At 39.3% G+C, this 13,278-nt stretch overlaps 2 protein-coding genes across 2 annotated transcripts in view; both read right to left on the reverse strand.

Annotated features, from left to right (window-relative positions):
• Window positions 1-6,681, reverse strand: part of LOC121865487 (leukocyte elastase inhibitor-like) — a 23,664-nt gene extending 16,983 nt beyond the window's left edge. The window contains exon 1 of the mRNA XM_042364981.1: window positions 6,260-6,681. The gene's annotated coding sequence lies outside the window, so the exon portion shown is untranslated. The remainder of the gene's footprint in view (window positions 1-6,259) is intronic.
• The window catches only part of LOC121865543 (basic proline-rich protein-like), a 16,326-nt gene extending 6,907 nt beyond the window's left edge, over window positions 1-9,419 (reverse strand). The window contains exon 1 of the mRNA XM_042365060.1: window positions 9,312-9,419. Coding sequence (XP_042220994.1) covers window positions 9,312-9,419 — 108 coding nt within the window. The remainder of the gene's footprint in view (window positions 1-9,311) is intronic.
• Window positions 9,420-13,278: the final 3,859 nt, after the last annotated feature.

The following is a 13,278-nucleotide window of genomic DNA, read 5'->3' on the forward strand; positions in this document are numbered from 1 at the left end:
GGCGGGGTGGTTGAGGTGAGACCAGGGGGTGACAGGGTGGGGCCAGGGGTGATACCAGGATGGGGTGCGGCCCAGAGGCCCAGGGGGTGCGGCCCAGGGAATGAGGCTCCATGTGAAGATAAGAAGAGCTGTAACAATAGTGTACTGTGCGTTTTCAAGGTCACATAACTGCTGTGTTCGCTTCTCTGTGATCGATTATGAGTCAAGATCAGTAATATAGACTAATAACCAACACTTAACTGTTATCTATTTGTCTGTTATCGAAAAACGCACTTGACCAGCAGTCAAGTAATAGTACACACAAATCTTTAATTTTGTTGATCTCACGGCCTTATGTCTGTAGTGTTGGGGAGGTAATGATGAGGTGCACATTGTTTGGTCAATGTCTGATGAAGTATTCTACTGTACTCAGTGTATTGATGAAGTATTATACTGTACTCAGTGTATTGATGAAGTATTCTACTGTACTCAGTGTATTGATGAAGTATTCTACTGTACTCAGTGTATTGATGAAGTATTATACTGTACTCAGTGTATTGATGAAGTATTATACTGTACTCAGTGTATTGATGAAGATTATACTGTACTCAGTGTATTGATGAAGTATTATACTGTACTCAGTGTATTGATGAAGTATTATACTGTACTCAGTGTATTGAAGTATTATACTGTACTCAGTGTATTGATGAAGTATTATACTGTACCAGTGTATTATGAAGTATTATACTGTACTCAGGTATTGATGAAGTATTATACTGTACCCAGTGTATTGATGAAGTATTATACTGTAACTCAGTGTATTGATGAAGTATTATACTGTACTCAGTGTATTGATGAAGTATTATACTGTACTCAGTGTATTGATGAAGTATTATACATCAGTGTATTGATGAAGTATTATACTGTACTCAGTGTATTGATGAAGTATTATACTGTACTCAGTGTATTGATGAAGTATTATACTGTACTCAGTGTATTGATGAAGTATTATACTGTACTCAGTGTATTGATGAAGTATTATACTGTACTCAGTATTGATGAAGTATTATACTGTACTCAGTGTATTGATGAAGTATTATACTGTACTCAGTGTATTGATGAAGTATTATACTGTACTCAGTGTATTGATGAAGTATTATACTGTACTCAGTGTATTGATGAAGTATTATACTGTACTCAGTGTATTGATGAAGTATATAATACTGTACTCAGTGTATTGATGAAGTATTATACTGTACTGAACTCAGTGTATTGATGAATTATACTGTACCAGTGTATTGATGAAGTATTATACTGTACTCAGTGTATTGATGAAGTACTACTGTACTAGTGTATTGATGAAGTATTCTACTGTACTCAGTGTATTGATGAAGTATTATACTGTACTCAGTGTATTGATGAAGTATTATACTGTACTCAGTGTATTGATGAAGTATTATACTGTACTCAGTGTATTGATGAAGTATTATACTTGTACTCAGTGTATTGATGAAGTATTATACTTGTACCAGTGTATTGATAGTATTATACTGTACTCAGTGTATTGATGAAGTATTATACTGTACTCAGTGTATTGATGAAGTATTATACTGTACTAGTGTTTGATGAAGTATTATACTGTACTCAGTGTATTGATGAAGTATTATACTGTAATTGCGTATTGATGAAGTATTATACTGTACTCAGTGTATTGATGAAGTATTATACTGTACCAGTGTATTGATGAAGTATTATACTGTACTCAGTGTATTGATGAAGTATTATACTGTACTCAGTGTATTGATGAAGTATTATACTGTACCAGTTTGATGAAGTATTATACTACCAGTGTATTGATGAAGTATTATACTGTACTCAGTGTATTGATGAAGTATTATACTGTACTCAGTGTATTGATGAAGTATTATACTGTACTCAGTGTATTGATGAAGTATTATACTGTACTCAGTGTATTGATGAAGTATTATACTGTACTCAGTGTATTGATGAAGTATTATACTGTACTCAGTGTATTGATGAAGTATTATACTGTACTCAGTGTATTGATGAAGTATTATACTGTACTCAGTGTATTGATGAAGTATTATACTGTACTCCAGTGTATTGATGAAGTATTATACTGTACTCAGTGTATTGATGAAGTATTATACTGTACTCAGTGTATTGATGAAGTATTATACTGTACTCAGTGTATTGATGAAGTATTATACTGTACTATGTATGAAGTATTATACTGTACTCAGTGTATTGATGAAGATATTATACTGTACTAGTGTATTGATGAAGTATTATACTGTACTCAGTGTATTGATGAAGTATTATACTGTACTCAGTGTATTGATGAAGTATTATACTGTACTCAGTGTATTGATGAAGTATTATACTGTACTCAGTGTATTGATGAAGTATTATACTGTACTCAGTGTATTGATGAAGTATTATACTGTACTCAGTGTATTGATGAAGTATTATACTGTACTCAGTGTATTGATGAAGTATTATACTGTACTCAGTGTATTGATGAAGTATTATACTGTACTCAGTGTATTGATGAAGTATTGTACTTGGTATTGATGAAGTATTATACTGTACTCAGTATTGATGAAGTATTATACTGTACTCAGTGTATTGATGAAGTATTATACTGTACTCAGTGTATTGATGAAGTATTATACTGTACTCAGTGTATTGATAAGTATTATACTGTACCAGTGTATTGATGAAGTATTATACTGTACTCAGTGTATTGATGAAGTATTATACTGTACTCAGTGTATTGATGAAGTATTATACTGTACTCAGTGTATTGATGAAGTATTATACTGTACTCAGTGTATTGATGAAGTATTATACTGTACTCAGTGTATTGATGAAGTATTATACTGTACTCAGTGTATTGATGAAGTATTATACTGTACTCAGTGTATTGATGAAGTATTATACTGTACTCAGTGTATTGATGAAGTATTATACTGTACTCAGTGTATTGATGAAGTATTATCTGTACTCAGTGTATTGATGAAGTATTATACTGTACTCAGTGTATTGATGAAGTATTATACTGTACTCAGTGTATTGATGAAGTATTATACTGTACTCAGTGTATTGATGAAGTATTATACTGTAACTCAGTGTATTGATGAAGTATTATACTGTACTCAGTGTATTGATGAAGTATTATACTGTACTCAGTGTATTGATGAAGTATTATACTGTACTCAGTGTATTGATGAAGTATTATACTGTACTCAGTGTATTGATGAAGTATTCTACTGTACTCAGTGTATTGATGAAGTATTATACTGTACTCAGTGTATTGATGAAGTATTATACTGTACTCAGTGTATTGATGAAGTATTATACTGTACTCAGTGTATTGATGAAGTATTATACTGTACTCAGTGTATTGATGAAGTATTCTACTGTACTCAGTGTATTGATGAAGTATTATACTGTACTCAGTGTATTGATGAAGTATTATACTGTACTCAGTGTATTGATGAAGTATTATACTGTACTCAGTGTATTGATGAAGTATTATACTGTACTCAGTGTATTGATGAAGTATTATACTGTACTCAGTGTATTGATGAAGTATTATACTGTACTCAGTGTATTGATGAAGTATTATACTGTACTCAGTGTATTGATGAAGTATTATACTGTACTCAGTGTATTGATGAAGTATTATACTGTACTCAGTGTATTGATGAAGTATTATACTGTACTCAGTGTATTGATGAAGTATTATACTGTACTCAGTGTATTGATGAAGTATTATACTGTACTCAGTGTATTGATGAAGTATTCTACTGTACTCAGTGTATTGATGAAGTATTATACTGTACTCAGTGTATTGATGAAGTATTATACTGTACTCAGTGTATTGATGAAGTATTATACTGTACTCAGTGTATTGATGAAGTATTATACTGTACTCAGTGTATTGATGAAGTATTATACTGTACTCAGTGTATTGATGAAGTATTATACTGTACTCAGTGTATTGATGAAGTATTATACTGTACTCAGTGTATTGATGAAGTATTATACTGTACTCAGTGTATTGATGAAGTATTATACTGTACTCAGTGTATTGATGAAGTATTATACTGTACTCAGTGTATTGATGAAGTATTATACTGTACTCAGTGTATTGATGAAGTATTATACTGTACTCAGTGTATTGATGAAGTATTATACTGTACTCAGTGTATTTTCTTCGTCAGGTCCAGTTATTCGGCTGATTGTCCCCCAGGGAGGTCTGGTGAATATCCCTCACTCTTGCTGATGATCTAGTCTAGAATTACAACTCTGCCCAGCTCCTGCTTCTACGGGTACAGTAGATAAACATATTATTGGTCTATACTACCCTGGGTGAATAACTATACCTTATACCTGTTCTTCACGATGGATTCGCCTGTTTTAGTCCACGACCTCTTGTGTGTGTGACACCTGGACACCTCGATGAGATGAATTGGGTTTACACCTTCCAGCCTGTGTCTGTGAAGTCTTCCTTGTCGTGTCTTGTTTGATGAGTTGTCAGCCATAAAGCCTTTACTTTACCTGGACACTCAAGATTCATTTTTTTTTATCTGCAGTTTATTTTTATTTGAAAACAAACTGTCTTGATGAAAAAGCTTATATATTTTTTTTAGTTTACGTGGTGATCGCTGACTGTATCACTGTTTAATGTCAGGGTACTGTGCTCTGATGTCATAGCACAGCACTTTAGGAAACTGCCATAGTGTTTTGTAACAAATTCAAAACACTGATAAATGAGCGACTGAACTTGTAAAATAATAACAAATATGTAATCGATGCCGTGAAGTGGTGAGTCACGATTACTCTGTTAAGTTAGCGTTCTTCTTTAATTTCCAATCTTCTGTTAAATTATTTGTCAAACAAATTGCTTCCTCAGTAAGAATAGTTATGCGCAAATTATTTTTTTTTCTGAATTCTCAGATCTAACACAAGCAAACTGTTGCCTCATCCCTCGCCGACACTCACCCACTATAATTTATATCATCCAACACGGTGAGGACATGTAGGCCAGAATTAGAGTATACAGATACAATCAGCAAACTGAGAGGTGTATCGCTCTTAATTTTGAATTGTTTAAAGACTAGAGAGTGTACTAGCGTAGAATACTCCATTAAAGACCTCAGTTGTTAAAGCACGGTAGTATATTATAACAATATATTTATACAGCATATAATTGGAAGTACAGGCGGTGACCACGACCCAATTATTGATTATTTTTATATTTCCTGTCAAGGAAAGTAAAAATGGTCAGTTCGGTATGGAATGTGTGTTTGTAAATTCGAGATAAAGTGAAGCACAACATGACGAGTCATACGTGTGGGCGTGAGAGTGAAGTAACTCTTGACCACAACAAGATACCTGGCGCAGGTGCCGCCACCTCTACTGATGTTAGTTCTTATGCTTGGTCATCTTGTGCTCTTAAACCTACTGATAAACAACATTCAACGCGAAGGAAAAATTTTAAATAGACACTTTAGAAACTGATAGACTTGTATTGGTACTTGTTACTATCTGATCATAAATCGCTCTCAAAAGTGTAAAATGTTAGAGGAAGACTGAGGCACTGCTTAACATCTTTATGTCCACCCAATGACCCTGTTTTATCAGTTTGAGAAAATGAAACAATAAACCAATGACCTCTGTAGTATTTATTAATCATCACGTTGACATGATATACATTAAGAAATATGAACTGTGCCCAAGTTTCGTTTATTGTTCCCATTTCATCTGGAAATGTATACACAGTACAGTATACTGTATATTATAATAAAATAAAAATTACATCATATTCTCGGATTAAATCGTCAATAAAGAATAGTGATTTAGTCGAATCTCAGACGTGACAGTTCACAGCTGTGATGTTGAGCCGTAGTATATAGGAGCGGCCACTGTCGTAATGTACTCGTTAAAAAGTGCTCTCGTGGTTCGTGTTACGTCATTATTGGTAATAACTTTGAGAAATTGTTACTGTTAGTATTAGGATTACAGTATTATTCTGATTATTAAAGTTATTATTCTTTTTATTATAAATTTTAATTAATTTTGCTAAATTAAACAATGAAATTATTTCATTGTTTAATTCTTTATATTTAGGTTGTTGATATATTTATATTTATATTTTTAATTAATTTATTTAAGAAATGTTTTAATTTGTCTGATTTCGTGTTTACGGTATAGATAGGTGAGAGAAGCTGCTTATCTCTAGTGTGCTCACCGTTGAGACAGGGAATGGGCGGTGCTCCGCGCTACCTGGTGAGTCCCCTTGCTGAACCTGGTGACTCCCCTTGGTGAGTCCTTGTTGAGTTCCTGGTGACTCCCCTTGGTGAGTCACTCTCGTTTCACACTCACCAACACCGCCTTTGACCGTACATGAGCAGACACGTTGGAGTGTTTGAAGAATTTGATCGAATAGAGTCTGAGGTGGAACTCGGCCAGGCGTCGCTGGTACAGTCTCCTGGACTCACGTGCTAAGGTCCGCCCGAGTCCGACTGACCTGACCGTCTCACTACCACTGCCTTAGTGCAACTCTGCTTCTGCCTGCATCCTGCCGCCTTTTATCCGTGCATTTCATTGCCAGACGCCGCCAACTCGAGGACACCAGCGTCATTCCTTCGTGTGTAAGTCACTGATTTTCCTTCATTTCACGACCTGCCAAGCTCAGCTGCGCATGTCGGTCACGATTGATGTCCTGTATTTTTTTCGTGGAATACTGCATTGTTTTTCTTTTTCTTACAGAGGTATTCTTACGTATATCGAGTTATTATCGTTGTGTGTGTTCTAATATTTATGTTTGTTCATGTCTTGTGTTTGTCGGCATTTTTTATTTCTGCATACTTATTTGTCTATAATGTGTGTGTGTGTGTGTGTGTGTCATGGCGTGTGTGCGGATGCATGGAAGGGGTTGGAGGGAAGCACAGCGAGAGAAATGAGGATCCATTATTCAACATATCGAAGGAATATGCCGGAATTTCCTTAACCCGACCTCACTTACGTGTCACTTGTACACCATAAGAAGAGCACTTTTCTAGATGATATCCATTGCTTTCAGATCTGATATTAATAATGAATTTCTACACAGTAAAAACATGAAATCTGGAATTATTTTTTTTCAAACTGAATTGAAAAATATTTCTTAAATAAAGCATCCGAAATACTAAGGGGGGTGGTGACGTCATATGAGGTATCATCGCTGAAGAAACCTAAATAAATAACCTGAAATGGTACTTATTGTATCAATCAATTCACCTGGACCTCTGGTCTGGTCACTGTCTGTTTGACAACTTTACACATCTCAAAACTACTACTTTCCAAAAATGTTCCCTGCATGGTCCTCTCTCACTAATCCGACGTCATCGTTAGCTGTACCATCCAAGATGGCTGACGTTACTAAAAACAAACAGAAAAATTTATATTGGACATACTGTCTCGTCAGAAACTCCTGACTCAATGTACCTGAAAATTTTGTAGTAATGTTCTTTTGATAGTTTCTTTTCAGTGTTATGTCCAACTTACGCGTTAAGGCTCTGTTGGCCACTTTTTAGTGATTGAGATTACCACATGTGATGTGCGCTCTTTTCAAATTCTGTTTTATGCTCAAGCTGCTATACAAGTTTTAGGTTTCAGTACGAATGTTTACTTATTTTACACATAACACCTTCACCAAAACAGAAAGGAGCAGAGTTGGCGTTGACCTTTAAAGGGAAGACTTTTCACCAACTAAGACTGCTTTTTAATTTACTCTAGAGTCTAGAGTATTAAACTTCCAACACGTCCAAAGTGTTGGAGTGTAAGTTGAAGGTTGTATTGTGTGAAGTAAACAAATGTTCATGTGCTAATGTCTCACAGCCATAGAGGACAACATAAACCCTCCAAGACGACTCACAAGACGGAATTTAGAACGAACAAGTAAAAAATTAGACAGCAGCAGTAAACTTCCTTAAATTACCTAGCGGTTTCGTTTACGGTCTACAGGTCGCGCACACCACTTACATACATATACTAGACACACATTCACGCGTGAGCGCTCGCACACGTACACACGATCATGCGCGCAAAAACATAAAAGGAACACCTACAATATATGACGCGGGTGATGATATTCGTTAGTCACCTCGTGGCGAGGTATACAAGCTCCTCGCTCACCACCGGCCGTACTGGTTGACGAAGATGCTTTCCTCTGATGACGATTCAGCGGCAACACACACACACACACACACACACACCGTCGCAAAAAGTACGTGTCGTTTGTTAATAAAAGACAACGGTGGGGAACGGGGAAGGACGGTACTGTACTTGGCAAGGTATGGCTCCCCTGAGGAACTGCTGGGTGGTGAAGGCTCCCGGGTGGGAGAGGGGGTAATTAGTGCGGGGGGGGGGTGTATTGTACTGCTTCCCTCCCCCCTCCCCCCTGAACGTGAATAGTGACAGTATGATCGCGGTCATCGTGTCGGGGATGGTGACAAGGATGTTGTTGGTGGAGGAAATTATTTAAAATATTGATGATAATTTGTGTTGATGGTGTTGTTAGATGGAGTGTCTGTGATATTTGGTGTGTGGATATATTTTCTGGTGCGAAGTTATGTTTAACACTTGAGTATGATGATGTAACCTCCTGAATACAAGGAATTAATCCATTAAATACGATGACATGTTACTCAGGAGATTAAATCATCGTACTCAAGTTGATCGCAGAGCATCATCACTTAAGTCCCGGAGAAACATTTTCCGCAAAAGCAAATTTTCGTTGCGTCGGTTGATGGTGTGGCCTGCAAGGGAGGCGGGAGTTATAGTGGGGGTTCATCAGTATGCCTGCGTGCGCTGTGTTCAATCAAAAGAAAACATTTATTTCTTTATATATTCTCCTCCTCATTCTTCGGGTGTTATCAGGCGGTCTTGCTGTTCCTCCAAAAAATTGTTGTGTCAGCATCGATATGATCAGGTATGTCTATGTGAGTCGCCGACGCTCGGTATGCACGCGAGACCTCCACCTGCACCCGAGGACGTCTTCCCTGATGAATATTCGGGTAGCAGGACCCAGCAAACCTCCCTCCGCCACCCACCCCGCCACACACACACACACACACACACCGTTTCCGGGTGCTGACGCTGCCCATTGGCGGTCACCAGAAACGTTATGACATGTCGGTGATTATTTTGTTCTCTCTTCAATTTGATCTCCTTAAATCATACTAATAACTAAACACCTTGAAACAGTCACATCAACGTCTCACCTCCTAGATGACTGTACGTAAACTTGTCTTTCATACTCCCGGGAGCTCTAACTTGATGTAAATGAATTGACTTTGGGTGACGGTGCTTGAGGACAGGCTGCAGGGGTTCTCTTGGCCACCATTACCCACGTAGCTCACCGTCATTGTGTCAGCTGGAACAACACACACCATCACACACTGCCACTACTACTACTACTACTACTACTACTACTACTACTACTACTACTACTACTACTACTACTACTACTACTACTACTACTACTACTACTACTACTACTACTACTACTACCAAATACTGTACAATCATCAGCACTACTACCACCACTACTACTACCACCATCACATACAACTAAACACTACTACCACCAAATACAACCACCTCACACAACTACCACCACCACACAACCACCACTACTACCAGCACACGCAACCACCGCATCACACAATTACCACAACCACAACCACCATCACCAAATACAACCACCCCACATAACTACCACCACCACACAACCACCAGTCCACCACTACCACCACCACCACACTCCTCCCGGTCTGCCACGTTCACCAACTTAATTTCCTCTGACAACTCATCTATTTTTTGTATTTTTTTTGTCTCCGTGATTAAGGTATGAATAATGTGTGTCTCTGAGGAGGTCCGGGTCATAGTGGGTCCAGTGGCACGTCCCTTACCTTACGTCTCTCTCTCTCTCTCTCTCTCTCGGTTTAGTCACCAGGTTGCACGGGGTCCACCAAAGTTGTGTTTAAGGGGTCATTTCAGCAAAGGAATCCCTGAAATGACTCATTGATTTTGGACATTCAGAGACAGCAGTGATACACAGGCATACGCACAGAGAAGTCAAAATCATGTAGTCCATGTTATTTTTATATGTATATATTGTATAATGAAGAGATAGGTAAATCGTTAGAGAGAGAGAGAGAGAGAGAGAGAAAAAAAAATGCACATCATGCCACCCACCAACTGTACAGTATGTACGCATCCTCCTGGTTGCTAATTGAGGGAGGGATTTTGGCGCGAGAACCTCATGAGTCATGAAGTGTCGTGTACATGGAAATTAGTGAATCTGAAAAATACTAAAAAACAAAGTTTACCTAGAAAAAAAATGACGGATTTTCCAGTACACAGTCATATGAATGTGCCTTATCAGGTGAAGGTTATTACATTGCAGGGTAAATATGAATTGGGAATTTCCTGAAACGGAGTTCAGTGGATCTCGGTAGTTTATTGAAATATTTTTTAATATCACTTCGCAAAGAAAGAAAACTCATATTACCCATTGTTGTTTGGGTAATCTTGGCAAAGGACAGCGAGCCCCTAGATTGTACCGATCGAAATCTATAATTCCCAGAAAGCGACGACGCGGGCGGGGAGGTGGGTGTGAGGGTGACCAAGCACCAGATTGTCAGTGATGGGTATGGTAAGTTCTCATTCTAGATGGTGATGTGAGAACACAACAATGCATTAGTTGGCTCACGACACACATATGGCACCCTGAGTTGTGGATAATAATAACAGTAATAGCTTATAATAATGACAATACCCAGTAAAAATAATTACAGATAATAATAATAATAATAATAATAATAATAATAATAATAATAACTTACAGGTTCTTACGTATGGACAGATATATCTTCCCAACACACCTAAATTTTTGCACATGTTTTAAGTTCAGGGATACAAAGTTGGCACGGCATTGATTTTTAGGCCCAGAGGCACACTATGTAAATGTCTTCTTCACACACACACACACACACACACACACACACACACACACACACACGTACGTCGTATGATATTTTAACCTCCCTAGTATAGCCCCATAAGATCCTGGGCTCCTATTCTAGAAGATTCGTCAGGTTAATTTTTTTCACTTCGCGTGTCAGTAAAAGTAAAACCTCAGTGCAGCGTTTATGTGCGTTAGGCCAGAGTTTTGGTGTGAGTGTTGAAGTGAATAAGTTGGTGATATTCTCGCCTCACTACTCACTCGGGGAGGTGGATGGGGGGTGAATTTAATGAGAATTCAGCCCCATATTAGATTTTGATTTGTCTCTTGCTTTTCTCCGTCCATGCTTCTGATTGGACACTCTTTCGCTTGTCCGTCATTTCGTTTGTGCTTGCGTGCGTGCGTCCGTCCGTCTATGTATCAACAAACTGGGTGTGTACATTCGAATGACTACAAGATCTCAGATTGGTTCAATAATTTCAGCGTTTTTTCTTGTTACGTTGTGGCGCTGTGTTACGACCCTATTATGAACTTTACTGTGGCGCGGTGTTACGACCCTATTATGGATTTTACTGTGGCGCGGTGTTACGACCCTATTATGGATTATACTGTGGCGCGGTGTTATCGCCCGTTTGATTGCTGTGGTGCAATGTTACGGCCCTATTATGGACTTTACTGTGGCGCGGTGTTACGACCCTATTATGGATTTTACTGTGGCGCGGTGTTATCGCCCGTTTGATTGCTGTGGTGCAATGTTACGGCCCTATTATGGACTTTACTGTGGCGCGGTGTTACGACCCTATTATGGACTTTGTGGCGCGGTGTTACGACCTATTATGGACTTTACTGTGGCGCGGTGTTACGGCCCGGCCTGTTATGACTTTACGGCCCTATTATGAACTTTACTGTGGCGCTGTGTTACGGCCCTATTATGAACTTTACTGCGGCGCTGTGTTATCGACCGTTTGATTGCTGTGACGCAATGTTACGGTCCTATTATGGACTTTACTGTGGCGTGTGTTACCGCCCGTTTGATTGCTGTGGCGCAATGTTACGGTCTATTATGGACTTTACTGTGGCCCGGTATTACCGCCCGTTTGATTGCTGTGGCGCAATGTTACGGTCTATCATGGACTTTACTGTGGCGCAGTGTTGGCCTATTATGGACTTTACTGTGGCGCGGTGTTGCGGCCTGTTATGGACTTTACTGCGGCGCTGTGTGCACCTATTATGAACTTGTGGCGCATATTGCGGCCTATTATGAACTTTACTGCGGCGCTGTGTCATCGACCGTTTGATTGCTGTGACGCAATGTTACGGTCCTATTATGGACTTTACTGTGGCCCGGTATTACCGCCCGTTTGATTGCTGTGACGCAATGTTACGGTCCTATTATGGACTTTACTGTGGCCGGTATTACCGCCCGTTTGATTGCTGTGACGCAATGTTACGGTCTATTATGGACTTTACGTGGCGGTTTATTTGATTGCTGTGACGCAATGTTGCGGTCCTATTATGGACTTTATTGTGGCCCGCCCGTTTGATTGCTGTGGCGCAATGTTGCGGTCCTTCTGTGGCCCGGTATTACCGCCCGTTTGATTGCTGTGGCGCAATGTTACGGTCCTATTATGGACTTTACTGTGGCGCGGTGTTACCGCCCGTTTGATTGCTGTGGCGCAATGTTACGGTCCTATTATGGACTTTACTGTGGCCGGTATTACCGCCCGTTTGATTGCTGTGGCGCAATGTTACGGTCCTATTATGGACTTTACTGTGGCGCGGTATTACCGCCCGTTTGATTGCTGTGGCGCAATGTTACGGTCCTATTATGGACTTTACTGTGGCGCTGTGTTACTGTTGCTGTGGCGCAATGTTATTGGCGGACTTTACTGTGGCGTTGTGTTACCCGTTTGATTGCTGTGGCGCAATGTTACGGTATTATAATTTTACTGTGGCGCGGTATTATGCTTGATTGCTGGGGCTTTGCTACCTTTAGTTGGTTACGTAGAGATCGGCTCTTAGATTATTCCACTAACATAACTTAAATCCCAATCTCTAAACTCCTGGTAGTGTTAAGGGTGTTTGCATTAGTGGGTGTAGGCAGGGTGTTGTGAGACGCAGGAGACAGGTGTGTTGGGGAGACAGGTGTAGGCAGGGGTGCTGGGGAGACAGGTGTAGGCAGGGTGTTGTGGAGACAGGTGTAGGCAGGGTGTGTTGTGGAGACAGGTGTAGGCAGGGTGTTGTGAGACAGGTGGCAG

This window comes from Homarus americanus, unplaced genomic scaffold (genome assembly GCF_018991925.1).
Source record: "Homarus americanus isolate GMGI-L3 unplaced genomic scaffold, GMGI_Hamer_2.0 scaffold25483, whole genome shotgun sequence".
Lineage (NCBI taxonomy): Eukaryota > Metazoa > Arthropoda > Malacostraca > Decapoda > Nephropidae > Homarus > Homarus americanus.